This window comes from Rhinopithecus bieti, unplaced genomic scaffold (genome assembly GCF_001698545.2).
Source record: "Rhinopithecus bieti isolate Rb0 unplaced genomic scaffold, ASM169854v2 scaffold_17222, whole genome shotgun sequence".
Taxonomy (NCBI): domain Eukaryota; kingdom Metazoa; phylum Chordata; class Mammalia; order Primates; family Cercopithecidae; genus Rhinopithecus; species Rhinopithecus bieti.
The window spans coordinates 89,488-112,112 of record NW_016808807.1 but is presented as its reverse complement, the minus strand read 5'-3'; the positions used below and the strand labels follow the sequence as shown (position 1 = coordinate 112,112).

Below are 22,625 nucleotides of genomic sequence, written 5' to 3'. Positions count from 1 at the left end.
GGGTATAAATATCTGCACGGCGTTTGATAGTAGCCATTCCACTATTATTAGAAACCCTTAAGATAAAATAAATATTTTATTCATTGAGTGATTAAGAGGGATTTTTTTTTACATTCTCTGACGTGAAATTAGGTTTTGGATGACCCTAATGGCCTCTGTCGAAGCGTCAGCATGTGCTTCTGTATCAGCCACTTTGGACAGCACTGCATGCTACTAATCGGTGGTTCCTGGTCGCTTCCCTCAAAACTGGTTAACTGAGATTGGTCAGGAGCCCACCAGAGCTGGGGGGGGTGGGGTGGAGAGAGGAAATGAAGTTAGGTGGGCAGCAAGCTTTAGATGCTGTGGGTGAGGCAGAGCAAGTGTCTCTGTTGTGGCTGGAGCTACTTTGTTGTGCACGTGGGACATAATGAAGGGAAGCTAAAGCCGCGTCCTTACAGAGCTCTACATCTTAGCGTTGCAGAGGTATTTCCACTTTAGAAATCAAACTCGTGTTGATGTATTTAAAGCAGATCCAGAATGGACGGTATTTTCAAGTTAATGGTTTTAGGAAAAAAGAGATAGGTCAATTATCAGAGCACAGATGTGTGTGTGTTGGAAACTACACAGGTTTGAAGCCACAGGGCTTAGGGCTGTGTCTGAATTCTGCTGCCATTTTCTCTCTGAGTTGGTAAAGCCTTTCCATGCTGCACAATTTCTCTTCTGTGAAATGAAGTCAAATAACACAGTTCCACAACAGAGGAATAAACAAAAATGTTTGTTGAACCTGAATCCAAAAGGTTTAGATTACATTTTCTTGACAGTAAAACAAAATAGTCCAGGCATTTTAGCACAGCTGACCTTTTCAGCCTCCTTTATCACAACCGTAGCCCCTTCACCCACCCTCAGATTTTCCGAAGTTTCACCAGTGTTCAAGCCCATACCTAGGAATTTTATGGGAAATATTTGACAAAGGGAGAAAAGTAGCCTTTAGCAAATTTGTTTTATCTGTCTTAAAGGATGTATTCGTTTGAATAGACAGTGTCAAGGTTGGTAGGAAAAAGGATGGTAGCAGAAGAGAAAAAAAAAATGCAATTTCTGGGAAGCCTGCATGTTTCCAGCAATATTTTAGGACTTAAGCTCCCGTGAATGTCAGGCCTTCAAGCATGTGCTTCCGTATCAGCCACTTTGGACAGCATTTCATGCTATCAATCCCCCCATTGGTGGTTCCTGGTGGCTTCTCTCAAAACTGGTTAACTGAGATTGGTCAGGAGCCCATCGGAGCTGACGGGGATGGGGTGGAGAGAGGAAATGAGGCCAGATGGGCAGCAAGCTTTGGACGCTGTGGTAAGGACTTTGTCACTTGAGGCAGATCTCAGGCAGAGAAATGATGTGATTTATTGTAGTTTACCAAGGACCACTCTGGATATTGTGCAGAGGGAAGACCAGCTGGAGGTTCTTGTGTCACTCTGTGAAGTGCAGGGGCGGAGGGGGGCAGATACGGGGCCTGCACTGGAGGTTGGTGGTGGACAGATGAAAAGTGGTTGGATTCTGGATAATAAAGTAGGGCTAGCTGAGAGACTTGATGATAAATATGGATGTGAACTGAGAGAACGACAGGTGTCAAGGATAACCAAAATTATCCTTGCCAAGATTTTTGTTCTGAGCTACTGAAAGAATGCAGTTGTCTGCTACTGAGATCAGGATGCCTGTGACTGAGCAGGTTTGGGTGGGTGATCAGGAGTTCTCCTTGGGGCGTATTAACCTTGAGAGATGCTTATCATGCATCTCAGCAGAGGGGCCTAGGAGGCACTTGGCGTGGCAGGGGACAGGTGTCACTTCTTTGCCTAGAGCTTCCTTTGACCACCCATAGGAAGCCTTTTCAGTGACTACAGTGCAGAAATGTCAAATACCCAAAAGTGAACACAAGCCTGGCCGTGTCAGACAGAAGATACTGAAGTTGTGAGCCACAGGCCTCAGAGTGGGGATGCCTTTCACTGTGAAATCACATATTTCTAGAGCAAGAACCAAGGCATTTGTGCCAGAACCTTTTTTTTTCTTTTCTTTTCTTTTCTTTTTTTTTTTTTGGTAATATGGACCCTTGCTCTTTTGCCCAGGCTGGAGTGCAGTGGTGCGATCTAGGCTCACTGCAACCTCCTCCTCCTGGGTCACAGTGATTCTCATGTCTCAGCCTCCTGAGTAGCCGGGATTATAGGCACATGCCAGCAACCCCTGTGAGTTTTTGTACTTTTAGTAGAAATGGGGTTTTGCCACGTTGGCCAGGCTGGTCTGGAACTCCTGACCTCAGGTGATCCACCCACCTCGGCCTCCCAAAGTGCTGGGATTACAGGCATGAGCCACCGCGCCCGGCTGTGTGCCAGGACATTCAGCAATTGCCTCTGTGGAGAGCACAGTGGAAAGGAAGTCTACCAATATTTTCTTTACACGTACGAGATGAGAGATTTATGTAAAAACCACACCTTCAAAATCCAGGAAAACTATTCTGGTTCAAGAAACCCTAATTACTGTGAAAAGATTCACCTCAGCAGTTACCTAGGAGTAATGACAACCGTGACATCTTCAGATATTACATGCCAAGCCCAAAGAATGGCCAGCTTCAGAGGAGGAGGCACAGGGCACACTGCATTGTGGATAGAGGCGTGGTTGTCAGGAGTAGATACAACGTAAGGTGCCCAGCTCTTACCAACCTGGCAATAGATTTATTTGTATTTGTACTTAAAAGGTGTAATTATCTATTAGGCACTTCTTTAAAATAATATGCTGAAGAAAATCTGCATGAATTTTAATCCAAACTGAAGAGAAGTACAGGTCTACTAACAAAGTGGTCAGCTAGATCGTGTGCTGGATATCGAGACCAGCTAGCATAAAAGACCAAATGGTGTGCTGAAGGCCTGACAATGCTTAGATGGTTACTTCAACCTAAAACCGGTAACGACATCCCCAACCCCTGTTAGTTCAAACGTTAGAGTTTCTCAAGCATGATTGTCCTGATCCATTTACCTTAAGTGGCTTGCACAGCAGAAGGGGGAAACTGTACCATTTTAGAAGTCTTGATATTTTTGATTGATTGATTGATTGATTTTGAGACGGAGTCTTGCTCTGTTGCCCAGGCTGGAGTGCAGTGGTGTGATCTTGGCTCACTGCAACCTCCACCTCCTGGATTAAAGCAATTTTCCTACCTCAGCCTCCCAAGCAGCTGGGATTACAGGCACCTGCCGCCACACCCAGCTAATTTTTGTATTTTTAGTAGATACGGGGTTTCACCGTGTTGGCCAGACTGGTCTCAAACTCCTGAGCTCAAGTGACCCGCCCGCCTAGGCCTCCCAAAGTGCTGGGATTACAGGCATGAGCTGCCACACCTGGCCTCGTTTGTTTTAAATAACTAGCTCAGCTATAATCTACCACTAACAATGATGGTGTTTTGTTTGTTATTTAAATAATTTTTGTAATGAAAAGTGTTAATCGTGACATGATTTATTTTATTGCAGAGCATTAGGGTGAAAATAATGAAAATTTTCATTAACAGAATATGTGACATAACTTCATTATATTATATACAGTGTTGTACTGATTTTGCCAAAACTTGTAATTTGGTAACGATACTGCATTCCTTGGGTTTGTACTCCAAAAGTCTATGATCTAAAGTGTTGAGTTGCAGACTGGTTCTGTTCAGTGAAGAATGAAATGATTACCTGAATATTGCAGCAACCTAAACTTAGAGGAACAGCTGTTCACATCCCTGGCACCTCACATTTGCCTGACATAACGCCACCATGTGTCAGAAACCATGCTTCACTTACTGCTAAAGCATGATGCAGCCATGTTTTGTGTAATTACTTTTTAAAGTAATTGTGACCACAAAGTCTTATTTGTACATGAAGACCTGACCTTTGACTGATTTCCCAGGTGAGAAAAAGTCCCGCTGGGATTTTGATAGGAATTGCACTAAACCTATGCATCCATTTGGAAGCCACTGAAATCTTTATCCTGTTGAGCCCTCCCATCCATGAACACAGACTCTCTCTCCATATTTAGATCCTCTTTGATTTCCTTTAGTGCTCCATTATTTTAAAGCAAGTCCCAGACATCATGTAATTTGATCTGTAAATAGCATAGTATATGTCTTAAAACAGAAGGTCTATCTCTCTGTGCCACACTTTCTTCCCTGGTATTTTAAAAGCAGTGGTCTCCCTGAGGTGGGGATTGAAACAGATTTCTTGTAGGAGTCCCTGCTTTTCTTGGCTAAAGGCTCCTCTTACCTTCAGTGAGATGGCATGACAGCACCAAATAGCCAGGGGCCCTTGGAGGGAGGGTAGAGGCAGCAAGGGGTCCTCCTTGTATAGGCAGAACAGCTAGAGACCCAGGGCAGGAAAGGTGTGGAGAGGGGTGGGCATTGAGAGACGGGGCTCAGTTTTCCCCTGCCCTGGCTGCGGGTTGCCTGAGAGACCTCAGTGTGTCTCACGTGTGTGTGAGCTGCAGGGCCTATATCTGTGCAGCGCACCTAATGATACCTGCCTCCCAGGTAGGCTGGAGCCATACACACAGCAGAAGGAGGGTTGTACATTCTCAGAAAAAGTTATTTTCCCCCCACCAGGAAGAGAACTGGGAGATGAAGGAGCCCGAGAGAAGTTCAGTTTCTCCCAGCAGGGGCCAGAGGCAGGTCTCTACAGCGGAGTGCATTCGCGCTTGCGACTGTAGATGGCTCCAAGTTTCCAGCTGCCAAAGGAACAAAGGTCTCCAAAGCTGAGGCTTTCAGTGAGCCTTCTGTACAACCTAAAAATTAAAAATCTGGAGCTGAGATGACTAAATGTAGTATTGGATCCTGAAACAGAAAAAGGCCATTTGGGAGAAACTAAGGACATCTGAACAAAATCTGGACATCAGTGACTATCAGAGTCAGTGTTGCTCCATCCGTGTGATGAATGTGCCTGCTAGCGTGAGACCTTATGGTCGGGGAGCCCTGCTGTGGGTGCCTGGGAACTCTGTGCTGGCTGACCAGTTGTTCTGTACATCTAAAGCTGTTCTTTCAAGTCTATCAAAAATAATCTTTTTAAAAAACAAAAGCTGGCTTGGGTGCAAGTGGCTCACGCCTGTAATCCCAGCACTTTGGGAGGCCAAGGTGGGCAGATCACCTGAGGTCAGGAGTTCAAGACCAGCCTAGCTAACATGGCGAAACCCCGTCTCTACTAAAAATATAAACAACCTCAGTCCAGTGCAGACAGCCCAGTGACCTGGCTGGCCGGCAAGGTTTGGCTCCTTGTGAGCTGTGTGGAGAAACTTCACTTCTTTGGGACCCAGCTTCCTCATCTGTAGAATGGACACATCATTTCGACTTCCTTGTTTATGTCACAAGGATGAAGTGAGAGGCCCCCGTGGGGCCACACCTGGACACATATCCCAGTCCCGCAGCGCAGACCCACCAGGGAGCCGCACCTGCTGTTTTGCTCGGGCAGGGACCACGTGCATGCCAGGGCTCCCCGGGAGCCTCACCTCTCACCCTCCTTCCCGCTTCTCATTCTACTCTAGCCACTCTGCAGTTCTTCCATGACTGGGAGCAACCCCACCCTCTTGCTTCTGGTGCTGGATGCTGTCCCTGTTTCCTGGAACACTCTTCACCCCCGTTGCTACGCCAGCCCCTCCCAAGATCCCACTGGGATCTCCCAGGCCTGGTTGGACCTCCTGTGCCTGTGGTTTCCTAGCATCACCATGCAACATTATTTGTTTAACTCCCTTATTTTCCTGCCAGACCCCCAACACCTTCTTCACATTGCATCCTCAGAACACGTGTATCTGTGGCATATACCCAGTGGACTCTGGATAAATACATTTGATTGAATTCAGAAAGCAGTGAACCAATGCACAGATGTAAACTGGAAGCCCCTGACTGTTTGGTGCTGGATGAACAGCCGGGCCGCCTGCACACCACCCAGTGCCCCCCATGCCCAGATTCCTGTTTCTACTCCAAGACCGTATGCCAGACTCTTTAGAGAAATTTCTCAAAGGGCCCCAAGGCCATGTCAAAGACTGCATTGCCTGCATTTGCTGGAGCAGAGCTCAGTAAGTCAGTACTCACTTTGTTAATGGCTTTTGATGGACAGCAGTAGATCTCAAAGTTGAGCAGGCACCAGGGTCATCTAGAGGGCTATGCAGATACAACCTGGGGGCCCCACCCCAGAGTTTCTGATTTAGTGGGTCTGGGGAGGAGTCTCAAGAATTTGCATCTCTACCAAGTTCCCTAAGTGCTGCTTCTGGTCTGGGGACCACACTTTGAGAACCACTGACTTCCAGGGCAGTAGGTCAGCATGGGAAAGAGATGCATTCTGAGGACATTCCTCCGCCTCTCTCCCTGGGTGGGCAGAGCTACCTGCCTTCCCTTGTAAGGGGAAGCAGAGAATTGTTTGGCTGCTGTTCATCAGAGGCAAAGGCACCCTCACTGAGCATTTCTCTAGAATCTAGAGCTCTTAGCTGCTCTGCTGTCTAAACACTGTTGGAATTTCAGAATGGATCAGAGACTGCTGACTTGTCTTCTGATATAAAAATTTAAAACCCAAAATCAAGACTGGCCTTTGTGTTGCTGGGCCATGTTGTTTTTGTTCCTTTATTCACCTGCAGACACCATGGTCCCATCCTTTAACGCTTTCCTATGAATTAGCTGTGTGAGACCCACAAAGCAAGTAGCCTTGCGTTGTAAGAGAGTTTGAGCCCGTTCTAAGCAGACAAGTGACTGGCTCTCCCACTGGCTGTTTGCACAGAGCCTGAGTCTCCTGGCTTCAGTCGCGAAGTCCTTTGCACACCTTCACCTTCACTCCCTCTCCCACGAATGCCTGCTCAACCTTCGTTCATGCAGTTCTGAAACCCTCAGGAAACACCTCCTCAATCCCACACCCTGTTCTGGGAGCTGGAATGTAGAATGACGAGTAAAAGTACCGGGAGACTCATGTTGAAACTCGCTTTTCTTTTCTCCCAGGCTGCAAATTGGCTAGATGAGCAATCATTTTGTGAACTGCTGAGACCCCAGCTGGGACTACTAAAAAGCCAAGAAAAGTAGTGACTCCTACAAGAAATCTGTTTTATTCCCCTAGAGAGACCATTGCTTTTAAAATACCCCAGAAAAGAAAGTGTAGCAGCAAGACAGAGAGGGAGAGGAAGGGAAAGAGATGCCTTGCCTTTTAAGACATATACTGTGCTATTTACAGATCAGATTACATGATGTCTGGGACTTGCTTTAAAATAGTGGAGAATTGAAAGAAATCAAAGAGGATGTAAATATGGAGAGAGATTCTGTGTTCATGGATGGGAGGGCTCAACAGAGCAAAGGTTTCAGTTGTCTCCAGGTTGATACATAGGTTTAATGTAATTCCTATCAAAATCCCAGAAGGATTTTTTTCTAGCTATAGACAAGATTATTCTAAAATTTATATGGAAAGGCAAAGGAACAAGAATAGCTAAAACAGGAGGCCAGGGGAAGAAACAAAAAAGAATAGCTAAAACATCTCTGAAAAACAGGAATTAAGTAAGAGGAACCACTCTACCAAATTTCAAGAATTATTTTATAGCCACAGAAAACAAGATCATTTGGTATGAGAGGAGGATGGACACATTGATCAATGGGACAGAATAGAAGATGCAGAAATAGTGCCAAACAAGTACAGCCAACCAGTTGTTTAAACAATTGTGGTATAATCCACATGCCATTGTTATTTCTATATTTTGTTGTTGTTTTTATAATGACCGTACTAAGGAGGAACTGGCATACCACCGTGATTTTTATTTGCATTTCCCTGATGATGAGTGATGTCGTATGTCCTTATTTATACGCTATTGACCATTTGTATGTCTTCTTTGAAGAAATGTCTATTCAAGTCCTTTGCCTATTTTTGAGTTGGGCTAGGTTTTGAGGTTTTGTTTGTTTTGTTTTCAAGTTGTAGGAGGTTTTCAAAATATTTTCTGGATGTTATTCCCCTATCAGATATATGATTTGCAGATATTTTCTTCCATTCCATGGGTTGCCTTTTCTCTCTTGATACTGTCCTTTAATGCACAAAAGATTTAAATTTTGATGTAGTTCAATTTATCTATTTTTTTCCTGTTGCCTGTGGTTTTGGTCTTATATCCAAGAAATTATTCACAGATTCACTGCTGTAAAGCTTTCCCCTGTTTTCTTCTAAGCGTCTTATAGTTTTAACTCTTATATTTAGGCCTTTGTCCATTTTGAGTTAATTTTTATATGTGTTAGGTAACGGTTTAACTTCATTATTTTGCATTTGGATATCCAGCCTCCCAACACTGTTTGCTGTAAAGACTGTCTTTTCCCTCACGGTCTTAGCACCTTTGTCGAAAATCAATTGACCATATGTGGGAGGGTTTATTTCTGGATCCTCTATTCAGTTCCATTGGACTATGTATCTATCCTTATGCCATTTCCACATTATTTGATTATTGTGACTTTGAAGTAAGTTTTGAAATCAGGAAATGTGGGTCCTCCAACTTTTTTTTTTTTTTTTTTCCAAAATAATTTTGGCTAGTCAGGATCCCTTGAGATTCCATATGAATTTTAATGATGAATTTTTCTATGTGTGTACAAAAATGCCATTGGGGCTGGGTACGGTGGCTCACACCTGTAATCCTAGCATTTTGGGAGGCTGAGGTGGACAGATCACCTGAAGTCAGGAGTTCGAGACCAGCCTGACCAACATGGAGAAATCCTGTCTCTACTAAAAATACAAAATTATCCAGGTGTGGTGGCACATGCCTGTAATCACAGCTACTTGGGAGGCTGAGGCAGGAGAATCACTTGAACCCAGGAGGTGGAGGTTGCAGTGAGCTGAGATCACGCCATCGCACTGCAGCCTGGCAACAAGAGTGAAACTCTGTCTCAGAAAAAAAAAAGTCATTGGATTTTTATAGGAATGTATTGAATACGCAGATTGCTTTAGGTGGTACTGTCGTCTTAAAAATATTAAGACTTTCAATTTATAAACATGGGACGTCTTTTTTTTTTTTTTTTTTAGATTTTCTTTCATTTTTTTCTGCAATGTTTTGTAGCTTTTAGTCTACGTATCTTTGGCCTCCTTGGTTAAGTTTATTCCTAAGTCTTTTATTCTCTGGTTTTTTGTTTTTGTTTTTGTTTTTGTTTTTTGAGATGGTGTCTCGCTCTGTCGCCCAGGCTGGAGTGCAGTGGTGCGATCTCAGCTCACTGCAAGCTCCGCCTTCTGGGTTCACGCCATTCTTCTGCCTCAGCCTCCCAAGTAGCTGGGACTACAGGCGCCCGCCACCTCGCCCGGCTAGTTTTTTGTATTTTAGTAGAGACGGGGTTTCACCGTGTTAGCCAGGATGGTCTCGATCTCCTGACCTCGTGATTCGCCTGCCTTGGCCTCCCAAAGTGCTGGGATTACAGGTGTGAGCCACCACGACCTGCCAGTATGTTATTCTTTTTAATGCTATTGTAATGAAATTTTTAAAAGTTTCCTTTTCAGATTACTCACTGCAAATATACAGAAATAAAACTGATTTTTTGTGTTAATTTATATTCTGTAGCTTTGCTGAATTTTATTAGCTTTAATAATTTTATTGTGGATTCTTTAAGGTATGCTACATATAAAAAGGTGTCATCTGCAAACAGATAATTTTATTTTTCCTTTTCAATGTGGATGTCCTTTATTTCTTTTTCTTGACTGCTCTCACCAGGACTTACAGTACTATGTTGAATAGAAGTGGAGAAAGCAGGCATCCTCATCTCATTCCTCATCTTAGGGATACAACTTGCCATCTTCCATCATTGATTATGATGTTAGCTGTGAGATTTTCATATGTGGCCTTTATCACATTGAGGACTTTTCCTTCTATTTCTAGTTTATTGAATGTTTTATCACAAAAACATGGTCAATGCTTTTTCTGCATAGATGAAGATAATCATGTATTTTTCCTTCATTCTGTTAATTTAGTATATTATATTGATTTGCTCTCCTACATTGACCCATCCTTGCATTCCAGAAATAAATTCCATTTGGTCCTGATATATAATCCTTTCAATATGCTGTTGAATTCCATTTCCTAGTATTTTGTTGAGGATTTTTGCATCTATATTCATAAGGGATATTAGTCTATAGTTTTCTTGTAGTTTCTTTGTCTGGGTTTATTTATTATCAAAGCAATACTGATGTTACAATGAGTTGGGAAGTATTCCTTCCTCTTTAATATTTTTGGAAGAACTTGAGGAGAATTGGTTTGATTATACTTTAAATATTTGGTAGAATTCACCACCAGATGGTAGAAGCCATCTGGCCCTGGGCTTTTCTTTATTGGACGATTTTTTTATTAGTCTTCAATTTCTCTACCAATTATAGATCTATTCTGATTTCCTATTTCTTCTTGAGTCAGTTTTGGTATATTATGTGTTTCTAGAAATTTTCCATTTCATCTGGTTTATTTAATTTGTTAGCATACAACAGTTCATGGTATTCTCTTATAATCATTTTTATTTCTGTAAAATAGGTAGTAATGTCCTTACTTTGCTCATCAAAACTTTTGATTTTTTACAAAGGTACAAAAGCAATTCAGTGGAAAAATGATACTCTTTTCACAAATGATGCCAGAAATAATACCATTAGACCATCCATAGGTGATGAAAATGAGCCTTGACCTAAGCTTCACACATTATACAAAAAAAAAAAAAAAAAACCATACACAAAATGAATTATAGATTTCCATGTAAAACTTTTAGAAGAAAACATTAAGAGAAAATCCTTGAGAACTAGGGTTTGGCAAAGAGTTCTTAGACATGACACCAAAAGCATGACTCATAAAAGGAAAATTTGAGAAACTGAACATTATAACAATTTCAAACTTTGGCACTATGAAAACTCTAGCTAAGGCAATGAAAAGACAAGCTACAGACTGAGAGAAAATACTCGCAAACCTCATACCTGACAAATAACTCAAATATATAAAGAACTCTCAGAGCCAGATGTGGTAGCACAAGCCTGTGATCCCAGCTACTGGGGAACTGAGGTGGGAGGATCACTTGAGCCCAGGAGTTCCAGACCAGCCTGAGCAACATGGTGAGACCCTGTCTGGGGAAAAAAAAAAAAAAAAAAAAAAAAGAACTTTCACAGTTCAACATTAAAACACCGAGTAGTGGCCGGGCGCGGTGGCTCAAGCCTGTAATCCCAGCACTTTGGGAGGCCGAGACGGGCAGATCACGAGGTCAGGAGATCAAGACCATCCTGGCTAACACAGTGAAACCCCGTCTCTACTACAAAATACAAAAAACTAGCCGGGCGAGGTGGCAGGCGCCTGTAGTCCCAGCTACTCGGGAGGCTGAGGCAGGAGAATGGCATAAACCCGGGAGGCGGAACTTGCAGTGAGCTGAGATCCGGCCACTGCACTCCAGCCTGGGCGACAGAGCGAGACTCCGTCTCAAAACAAACAAACAAACAAAAAAAAAACACCGATTAGTAAATAGGCAAAAGAGAGCAAGGCATGGTGGCTTACACTTGTAATCTCAGCACTTTGGGATGCTGAGGCAGGAGGATCATTTGAGGCCAGGAGCTCATGACTAGCCTGAGCAACATAGTGAAACACCGTCTCTATGAAAATTTTTTCAGAAAATTAGCTGAGTGTGGTGGTGTGAACCTGTAGTACCAGCTACTCAGGAGGTTGAGGTGAGAGGATCCCTTGAGCTCAGGAGTTTGAGGCTGCAGTGAGCCATGATTGTGCCCCTGCACTCCAGCCCAGGCAACAAAGCAAGACACTATCTCTTAAAAAAAAAAAAAAAAAAGGGCAAAAGATGGCCGGCCGCAGTAGCTCATGCCTATAATCCCAGCGCTTTGAGAGGTCGAGGCGGGCAGATCATGAGGATGGAGACCATCCTGGCTAACACAGTGAAACCCTGTCTCTAGTAAAAATACAAAAAATTAGCCGGGCGTGGTTTCAGGCGCCTGTAGTCCCAGCTACCCAGGAGGCTGAGGCAGTAGAATGGCGTGAACCCAGGAGGCGGAGCTTACAGTGAGCCAAGATCAGGCCACTGCACTCCAGCCTGGGTGACAGAGCAACACTCTGTCTCAAAAAAAAAAGGGGGGGGGGGGGGGCAAAAGACATAATGAGATATTTCACCAAAGAGGATATATGGCAAGTAAGCACATGAAAAGATGTTCAACATCATCAGCCTTTCAGGAAATGAAAACTGACACCATGATGAGATATCACTACACACCTATCAGAATGCCTCAAATATAAAATAGTGACAATATCAAGTACTCCTGAAGATTCAGAGAAACTGAACTCTTAGACATCGAGAGTAACAGGAATGTAAAATGGCACAGCCACTCTGGAAAATAGTTTGGCAGTTTCTTAAAAACTAAGTAGTCAACTACCGTCTCACCCAGTAATTACACTCCTGGGCATTTATCTCACAGAAATGAAAACATGTTCACACAAACCCCTGCTCGTGAATTATCATAGCAGCTGCATTCGTAATAGCAATAGTTGGAAACAATCCACATATCCTTAAACAGGTGAATGGTTAAACCAACACTGGCATGGAATGCCATGGAATGCCATGGAATGACATGGAATATGACTCAGCAGTAAAAAGGAATGAAGTATGAATACACATAGCAGCTGGGATAGAGTGCAGGGCATTTGGCTGAGTGAAAAAGCCAACCTCAAAAGCCTACGTACAGGTTGCTGTGGTGGCTATGCAGATCTGCACTGGTGACAGTGCCATACGCTTATGCACACACATTGTACGAATGTCAGGTTCTTGGCTGCGAGATCATACTGGACTTACAAAAGCTAGACCATTAACGGAAACTGGGTGGAGAGTGCACAGTGCCCTGTGTACTATAGTGGTATACCCTGTGACTCTAAAATCATTTCACAATAAAACGGTTTTTTGTTTTGTTTTTTGGGTGTTTTTTTGAGACAGAATCTCACTCTGTTGCCCAGGCTGGAGTGCAGTGGAGCAATCTCTGCTGACTGCAACCTCCGCCTGTTGGGTTCAAGCAGTTCTCCTGCCTCAGCCTCCCAAGTAGCTAGGACTACAGGTGTGTGCCACCATGCCTGCCTAATTTTTTGTATTTTTAGTAGAGACAGGGTTTCACCATGCTGGCCAGGCTGGTCTTGATCTCCTGACCTCGTGATCTGCCTACCTCAGCCTCCCAAAGTGCTGGGATTGCAGGCGTAAGCCACTGCACCCAGCCAATAAAATGAATTTTAAGGCCCTAGGGGAGAAGGTATGACAATTTGACAACTTTTGATGGATTGGTTTGTTTTAGATGTGTATCGTGGTTACGTTTTTTAAAGAAAGAGAGATGGGATCCTTATGTTTCAGAAACATATGCTATGGTGTTTACAGATGAAATTATATTGTATCTTAGATTTGCCCTAAAAACCATCTAGTGGGGAGTGGAATTAGATGATGAAACAAAAGTGGCCACATGTTGAGAATTGTTGAAGCTGGACAATGAATATATAGGGTTCCTTATACTATTTTTTCTCCTTTTGTGCACTTTTGAAACTTTTCATAATAAAAGTTTTTAAACATAAAATGAAATAAAAATCATGAGTGTTCCGAGGGACTTGTAGCTATGTACAAGGTTAGGAGAAGGCCCTTGGCTCCTGCTTGCAAGCTGGACTCTGGCCACTGCCTCCAGGTCGGAGACAGAGTGTATTAGTCCATTCTCACAGTACTATAAAACATTACCTGAGACTGGGTAATCTGAAAAAAAGAGGTTTAATTGGCTCAGAGTTCCACAGGCTTCACAGGAAGCATGACAGGGAGGCCTCAGGAAACTTAGATCATGGCAGAAGGCTAAGGGGAAGCACCACCTTCTCCACATGGCAGCAGGAGAGAGTGAGTGAAGCGGCAAGTGCCACACACTTTTAAACGATCAGATCTCATGAGAACTCATCCACTATCACGAGAACAGCAAGGGGGGAATCTGCCCCCATGATCCAGTTAGCTCCCACCAGGCCACACCTTTAATTCAACATGAGATTTGGGCAGGAACACAAATCCAAACCATATCCCAGGTCAGTTCTGGGGACACATGTGGAGTTTTAACTGTGTTCCTGATGTTGGCGCTGCCAGGCCTTTGGGCTCCACCTTTGAGGAACTTGCCATTTGCCACCCCAGTCATCCTCCCGGCTTCCATCTGTTCAAGTGTTCATCCTTCCATCGGTTTCTTTGTCTGTTTCATCACCATTTATCTGTTTCTTCCATCCATCTGTTTACTCATTTATTTACTTAACATTTCCTAAACGTTGACATTAACGAATAAGTCATGGCTCCTGCTTTCAAGGAGCTCAGAGTATAGCTGGGGGGAGTCAGACCAACACAGTGTACAGGGATGTGTTTCCTGCCATGAGGGTTGTCTGCTCAAGCTCCCTGAGAACAAGATAAGAGTCATAACATGACTCTCACGGAGGAGGAAGTGCCTGAAATGAGTCTTCAGAGTTCATATTTTCACCTGTGTTGGGCCCAAGTGGATAATCCAAGATAATCTTCCTATTTTGAGGTCAGCTGATTAGCAGCCCTGGTTTCATCTGCAACCTTAATTCCTCTTTAATTCCTCACGTAACATAACATATTCACAGGCTCTGAAGATTCCATCTTTTCATCTTTTGGAGACCATTATTGTGCCTCTTGCAAGAAGAGAGTCCAGATGCAGACCCAACTATCTAGAAACTCAAGGACAGAGCAGACATTGTAGGTCCATGGGAAAGGACTGCCCATTCCATGAATGGTGCCGAGACCATTGATTATCCTTACAGAAGAAAGAAATTGGATTCCAACCTCTATACCACAAAAATCATTTCCAGGTGGATTAACAGCATATGTGTCAAAAGAAAGCTATAAAACATGAAAAGATAACAGAGAAGAATATCATTATGACTGAGGTTGGAAAGAATTTCCTAGACACAGAAAACATACACCAAATAGGACTAGATTGACAAATTTGTCTATATTAAAATTAAGGACTTCTGTTCATCAAAAGGCCCCTTAAAAATAGTAACAAGCCACAAACTGGGAGGAGATAGTTGTGACACATCTGAGAGACAGAGGTATCTAGAAGTGAGGGAAGGAATGTGTGTGTATACATACATACATACATGAATACATACATATTTTATGTCAGTGGTATGTTAAAGATAAGCAATTCAATAGACAAATGGGTAAAACTCATAAACACTTCACATTAAAGGGAAATATAAATGGCCCATAGATAAAAGGTCAACTCGTTAGTAATCTGAAATGTCAATTAAAATCAGAGTAAGATACCATTTCATACCCATTAGACCCAAGAATTTAAATGTCTCATAATGCCAATCTCAAGAGCTGGCTGGGATGTGGAGGGATGGAACATTCTTGTACCGCTTTCAGGTTCTGGGAAACTATTTGGTGTGCCTAGGACCCAGCAGGGCCACACACACCTGGGCGTCTACACTCAGCAGTGTGAATTCACACCAGGGGTGACGATTTTGCCCAACTGGGCAAATATGTTAGCTATTATGATGGTTTATGGCTCTCCAGAATGCCACATTGCATAAGCAATACACAATACATTTGTGATATTGATTTCATGGGGGCAGGGAGGGATTAGGAAAATAATGTGCTCCTTAGCGGGGCTGTCACGAAAGCAGGGTTGAGAAACAATGTCCTAGAGAAACCCTCTGACGCACACCCAGGAGGCGTGCAGACACCGTCCAGCAGCACCACTGCAACAGCACAGGACATACCCTGCTTCAGCACTACAGCCAACACACACAATGTGAAAGACTCGTACAACACAAGACTCTGCAGCAGTGAAAATGAAACAATCACAGCTACACACACAGTTGAGTAAAAACAGCCAGCCAGAGAAGAGTGGATTTGCTGGCTCCCTTTAGACAAGGTCAAAACCTAGCATAACTGACAGAGTTAAATGCTAAGACAAAGGCATGGGAATAATTTATTAAAAGTTCTAACTCTTGAATATCTCTACAGGAAGGAGATGGGAATGGGACTCAGTGGAGTATACAGGATGTGGAAGGTCAAGTTTCTGGTGTTTTTCCTAAGTAGAGTAATGGGTACCAGGACTGTTCATTGTATTAAATTTCAAACCATATTTGCATGTACAGAACTGTATATTTTCTTTGAATACACACATATATATTGGATAACAAAATGTTAACATTTTTCCTAAGGGCCTATACTGTAGCCAACACAATGGAAAATGGTTTGTCACTGAATACAACCTAAGGGGCTCTCGAGCTGTGTGATGGTGAATACTGTGTTCCCTTGTCAGCCGAGTTGCTGTAGACTGGGTGATGGGTGACTAATGTTGGTGGTGTGAGTGAGATGGTGCATTCTTTCACCCAGACCACATGTTTGCGGCAAGGATGGTTTGAGAACCTAGCCCTGCAACCTGCATCCTCCCCCTGCAGAAGGAGCGTTTGTCCTGAACCCACTGGGCTCCTTCTCCACATGTTCTCCCCTCAGCCCTCCCAGCCCAGCCCCCTTTGCCCAGCTGCTGTCTCTCCTTCCAGCCATGCCTGATGGAGCTCTGGACACAGCTGTCCGCGCTGATGAAGTGGGGAGCGAGGAGGACCTGTATGATGACCTGCACAGCTCCGGCCACCACTACAGCCACCCTGGAGGGGGTGGTGAGCAGCTGGCTATCAATGAGGTAGGGTCAGGGCTGCGCGGGCAGAGGGAGGGACAGGCTGGGGCTACAAGCTGGACTCCAGCACGCTCATGCAAGCCAGATGCCCACAGTCCATGTTCCATGCAGATGCTAGTGGTGTTGGCCATGCACAGCGCAGTTTCAGCCTGTGGTCCTCACTTTGGGATGTGGTGTCAAGAGCACGGTTTGTCCAACACAGGACTCCCTGTGCCCTCCTGGGGCCCACAGAGCAGATGCAATGCCAGCATGCTGGTCCGCCTCATGGGGCTGTCCTAGTGAGCAGCTGCCAAGAGCCATCCCAGCCAGAGGAGTCCTACTTAGTAGAAGGGAGGTCAGGGCTTCTCCAGTCACTCCAGCCCCTGACCCTGCAACCAGCCATTTGGGCAGGCTGGGAACAAGGCGAGGGAAAAACTATTTTCTCTCCTGACAACAGGAGTTCAGAAGTATTGCTGTTGCTATGACAACTGCATGCGAGTTGCTGTGTTTTTGCTATTCCTACTGAAGCAGAAGAAATCCGTGAGAATCCTCATCCAGGCAAAACTGGTTCCCATCTGAGTTCTCCCTTTGCATTCCCAATGAGAGCGAAATCGTGATGCTTTAACACGCCTCTTTCTCACTCACCCTCCTACTTTCTCAGCCTCTTTTACTTAACTGGAGGGTGTTGTTGAACGTCATGGAAGTGTAACCAGATGACCAGCACAAGCACATGCCCATAGCAAATGCCGTGTTCTCCAGTCAGGAGGTACTGGTGTGTTTCTGCTTCATTAAAACTGGACTCTGACAACTCAGGATCTTATAGCACTCAGGTTTTTCCTTAAGAAGGGATCAATTTTGGAAGAGTTAGACTTTTCTGTGAATGAATGAGCTGGGGGGCTTCTCAGAAGCCAGTGAGGAGGGTGGTGTCCTCCTTACCCACTGGACAGAGGAGTGGAATCAAAGGCCCACGAACTCCTCCCAGAGGCCCAGCTCTAGATGATGATTTAAAACAGTCATTAAGGCCAGGCACGGTGGCTGTCGCCTGTAATCTCAGCACTTTGGAAGGCTGAGACAGCTGGATCACCTGAGATCAGGAGTTCGAGAACACCCTGGCCAACACGGTGAAACCCCATCTCTACTAAAAATACAAAAGTTAGCCAGGCATGGTGGTGGGCACCTGTAATCCCAGCTACTTAGGAGGCTGAGGCAGGAGAATAGCTTAAGTCTGGGAGGCAAAGGTTGCAGTGAGCCAAGATGGTGCCACTGCATTCCAGCCTGGGCAACAGAGCGAGACTCCATCTCAAAAATACAAATGCAAATGCAAATAAAATGGTCATTAAATAATGCGCTACTCAAAACCCATGATGCATAAAGAATAAACATGTAAACAAGCTTTCCCGACAAAACCTTTCTCTTTAAGTGACTCTCGTAAGCTATTTGGGATGGAAGATGTTCTGAAATCATGTCACCTGAAGCAGAATTCACAAGAAATAGTTGTGCTTTTCTTTTTTTTTTTTTTTAAGTGATGGAGTCCCACTCTTGTCGCCCAGACTGGAGTGCAGTGGCACGATGGTCTTGGCTCACTGCAACCTCTGCCTCCCAGGTTCAAGCGATTCTCCTGCCTCAGCCTCCCAAGTAGCTGGGATTACAGGTGCCTGCCACCATGCCCGGCTAATCTTTGTACTTTCAGTAGAGAAGGAGTTTCGCCAAATTCGCCAGGCTGATCTCAAACTCTTGAGCTCAGGTGATCTGCCTGCCTTGGCCTCCCAAAGTGCTGGGATTACAGGCGTGAGCCACCACGCTTGGCCGGTTGTGCTTTTTCTGGAAGACTCAGGCTGCCTCCTCCATCTTGGGGCTCGGTCCCAGCAGGGGGACCCCGAGGGGGTCTGTCAGATGTAGGGCATGGAGCACTGAGCAGTGACTGTTTGAGCTGGTTCACATGGCTGTGACACCAGATGGCATGAGGCTGTGCAGGGCTGATAGCAACTGACTGCACACACCCGGCAGGGTGGGCTGTCACTCAGTGCATCTCCAACCACAAGGATGACCATCGCAACCAAAGCACTCAGGGACTCCAGAGAGGTGGGGACTCCAGGGCTGGCCTTATGGCTGCGTTGATCTTGTGTTTGCGTTTCATAGTTGTGTGTCTCCTACCTGAGGGTAAAATTATGGACTGTCACATCTTGCTGCTGGCAAGGAGGTGTTTTTTTTGGGCTCTGAGTTCCTTGACAAGTTGTTCATTCTAAGATGCTTTGGCCGACAAAGGCCAAGAGCCAGGACTTCTCTGAAAAAAAAAAACCCCAAAATGAGGTTCTGTTCTTTCTGAGGGAAAGTCGGGCAATTTAGATTTGGATTGTGTAAGTGCCTGTTTGGTTCTTTGGGTTCAGAGGTCTCTCCTGGCGTTGGAGGTTGCTGAGCAGACAGGGTGTTGCTGGTATGCCTTAACGTTTAGGGTGCGTGTCCTTCCCCCTGGGGAAGAGGAGAGCACTTTACAGAGGAGAGCAGGAAGTCAGGCAGAGGGAGCCCGTCTCCAGCGATGCCGCGGGCTGGTGCTGGGGAGGCTGGCTCCTGTCCCAGATGGCATCCACATGCCTCATGAAGGCTACCAGTGCTTCCAGATCCTCATGTAGAAAGGCGATCCTGAGAAAGGCAGTAAGAAGGGCAGGCCTGGGCTTGGAGGCCTCTCTGGGTCCAGCACAGCACTGCAGCAAGGCCATCTCTGTGTTTTGTGAGCGGATGTGAGGCTGGAGCCCTCGCTGTGCCTGGCTTGCACCGCAGACTCAGAAAAGGTGGTGCCTGCCTGTTCGGAGCCGCCGGAAGCAATAAGTGGACTCACTCATCAGAAACTGGAAAGATAAGCAGTGAATGTCCCGTGACAGGCCAGTTCCCAGGCCTTCAGGGCAGCCCTCCCGCAGGCTCAGCCAGAAGCTTTGCTGGGGGTTGGTGTGACTTTAATATCTAGAGATGAGCAAAGCAACAGGTGTCAGAGAAAAGTCCTTACTAAATAATATTCGGCTTGCCCTGAAATCACACATTCCCTTCTGTTTCCTAAGAATATATAGGGGCTCAATTGTGACCCTTTCTTATCTTTTTGGGCTCTCAGTTCCTTGACAAGTTGTTCATTCTAAGATGCTTTGGACGAGGAATATCTAAGATGTTTGACATCAGCGTCAACAAGAAAGGGTCGCAATTTAGCCGGATGCCTCCCTCAGAAGGAGAAACCACCTTGCAATCTCCTAAGCAGAACAAACGCAAACCCTCTGGCCTGGAGAGCGGCCCACTTGGGGCAGAGCCGCAAGGCAGTTTGCTTTCCAGGTACATGAGGACTGAGCTTTATAAGCATAAAGCATATAAGGCATACACAAACAGATGCGTGTGCACGTGCTGTACATAAAGGATGTGGATGTGTGTTACATACATGTAGCAGGTGTGTAGTGAGTACTTGTGTCAGGGAGGCACCAGGCCCTAGGATGCACCTGTGCGGAAGCCATGGTCCTGCCTGCAGGGGCCTGCCCGCAGGCTGTGTCTGTGTGGGCCCCTGCGTTTTCCCGTATGGGCCGGAGGAATGTGCAAACAGGTGCAATGTCTCGTTCCTTCTGCATTCCTTGAGTTACTTGTGCCCTGCCCCGCGTGAGTGTCCAGTCCCTGCCAGGCAAATTAAGGAACACAGATGCTGACTGTCTTCAGTACCCAGGAGTGTACTCTCTTCTTCCAGCACTGGCCCCTCTAGGGCCTACTCCCAAGGCCATGGCCCAGGCCTGGGCCTGTCTGCCCAGTTCCTCGCCCTCCCCGTTGGCCCTCTTGGGCTGCACTGCGCCCCTGCAGTCAGGCCTGAGGCTATCCTAAGTCCTCTGGACTTTTTCCGAAGCTAAAGCCAGAAGTGCCTGTCGGTGAGAGTGACCACCCACCACCGTGTGGGCAGTGCTGCAAGTGTGAGCCATGATGTGTCCAGGGGAGAGGATGGCCTGGCTCCTGCTGGGGAGGTCTGGGGTCTCTCACTGCCCACTGGCACCTGTGGGCGGCAGCCTGTCCCCTGGCTCATGTCTTGCAGCATCCTGTGAGCTGCTCCTGCTCCACCTCATGGAGTGCCTAAGCCCAGCTTGTCTTCCAGCCTGGTGAGGATGAGCACGAGGTGTCTGGGGCACTGATAGGCATCAGGCTCCTTTGTGGGGCTGAGGAGGGAAAACAAGAGCCAGGTTGGGCCTGGGGACAGATGTCCCCAGGGCAGGGTCACTGCCCTTGCTCTCCTGGCATTGTCCGTGAGATACCCCGAGGATGCTATAGGACATGAGGCCAGCTTTTGGCCACGCCTCATGGAATCACCCTGACTTGCCCCAGGTGTCTTTGTCTTCCCTGGATTCCCGTACCACTGGACATCCCTCCCCAGGCCTGACCTGGCTCTTATTCCCCCTCCTGAGCCCCAGGGAGGAGGCTGATGGCTGTCAGTGCTGCAGATACCTCGTGCTCATCCTCATTAGGCTGGACAACAGGCCGGGCTTAGGTGCTCCATGAGACAAGGCAGGAGCAGCTCACAGTCCCTTGGGGCCACTGCTGCCACTTTTGCACAGGGTTGCAAGGTCACCTGTTGGCCAGCCCCTCCAAAGTAGCTTTCCTCTTCCCTTTGTACTCCCAAAGCCACAGCACTGGGGGTTCAGCCCTCATCTGCACCAGACACCTATGTCTCCCTTCTGCTTGCACATCAGTCCTGCCACCAGCCTAGTGGGGACACTCCTCTCCCTGGCGGGAGCTGTCTGTCAAACTCCTCAAGGGCCTAGGCATTTGTCTTGAAGCTTTTTCTTTTCTTTTCCTTTTTTTTTTTTTTTTTTTTTTTTTGAGACAGGGTCTCACTCTGTCACCCAGGCTGGAGTGCAGAGGCCTAATCTTGGCTCATTGCAACCTTCACCTCCCAGGCTCAAGTGATCCTTCCACCTTAGCCTTTCTCGTAGCTGGGACTACAGGCACACGCCACCACTCCTGGCTAATATGTGTATCTTTTATAGAGATGGGGTTTCACTATGTTGCCCAGGCTGGTCTCGAACTCCTGAGCTCAAGCGATCTGTCCACCTCGGCTTTGCAAAGTGCTGGGATTACAGCTGTGAGTTACTGCACCCTGTCTGCCTTCAAGTTTTTCTGTTAGGTTTTTGGTCATGAAACTCACATAGGAAAGCTGTTACCATTGCCATTCCTGCCATAAACCCAGCTCTCTGGGATATAGAGGCTGAGGGCCCCTGGGCAGGGAAAAGGACCCTACTCAGTCCTCAGTCAAGGCTGCTTCAGCCACCTTCAGTCCTCCCCAGGCTGCCCTGTTGTGTGTGGGGCAGAGGATGTGCCCAGCACCCAGCTAGGGCTGAAGAACCAAACCGTGCCTGCCCAGGCCTGGCCCAGTGGCGAGCAGGCTGCTATAGACCCTCCAGCACTCAGTACCTGTGTTGGCCATCCAGCTCACTGACTCACTGTGCCCAGGGCCCAGAGGACATGTACCCCCTGGGTGGCCAGCGGTTCAGAGACCACAGGTGCACAGTGAAGCCTCCACACATGAGGGGTTCTGAGCCACACCCCATGAGAGGACACATCACCATCTTGCCAGAGGAGTGCTGGGATTTGGGGGTACCAGCAAGACTTTAGATGTCTTCTGACCCCCCCCCCAATTCTCCTGAGAGCTTGGGGGAGCAAACCTTGAGACCAGCGTTTTCTAAAGAACTGGGCAGGAGCAGTACAGCAGACAGATGGGCTCAGGCTGAAGCTTCTGATGTGAGGGAGGCGCACAGCCTCTCTGGACCCATCCCTGACGCTCCTCTGCGCACACGTGGGCACCCACATGGGTACATGTGCACATGCATGGAAACCCCCCACACACAGATGTATCCCCTTACACAGAGGTACCTACGCACATGCACACCATGGTACCCCTTGTGCGCGTATGCACGCACTCACGCGGCATCCAGTCTGCTTTATAGTCTTCAATTGGATGCTGACTTTCAGGGT

The 22,625-nt window shown here is 46.3% G+C and overlaps 1 protein-coding gene across 2 annotated transcripts in view; it reads left to right on the top strand.

Annotated features, from left to right (window-relative positions):
* The window catches only part of ARHGEF4 (Rho guanine nucleotide exchange factor 4), a 135,957-nt gene that overhangs the window by 100,473 nt on the left and 12,859 nt on the right, over nucleotides 1-22,625 (top strand). For both annotated transcript variants that reach the window (XR_001888218.1, XM_017887220.1), the window contains one exon: nucleotides 16,528-16,667. Coding sequence is in view for 1 of the 2 variants with exons in the window: in XM_017887220.1 (XP_017742709.1) it covers nucleotides 16,528-16,667 (140 nt within the window). In the remaining variant the exon portion in view is untranslated. The remainder of the gene's footprint in view (nucleotides 1-16,527; nucleotides 16,668-22,625) is intronic.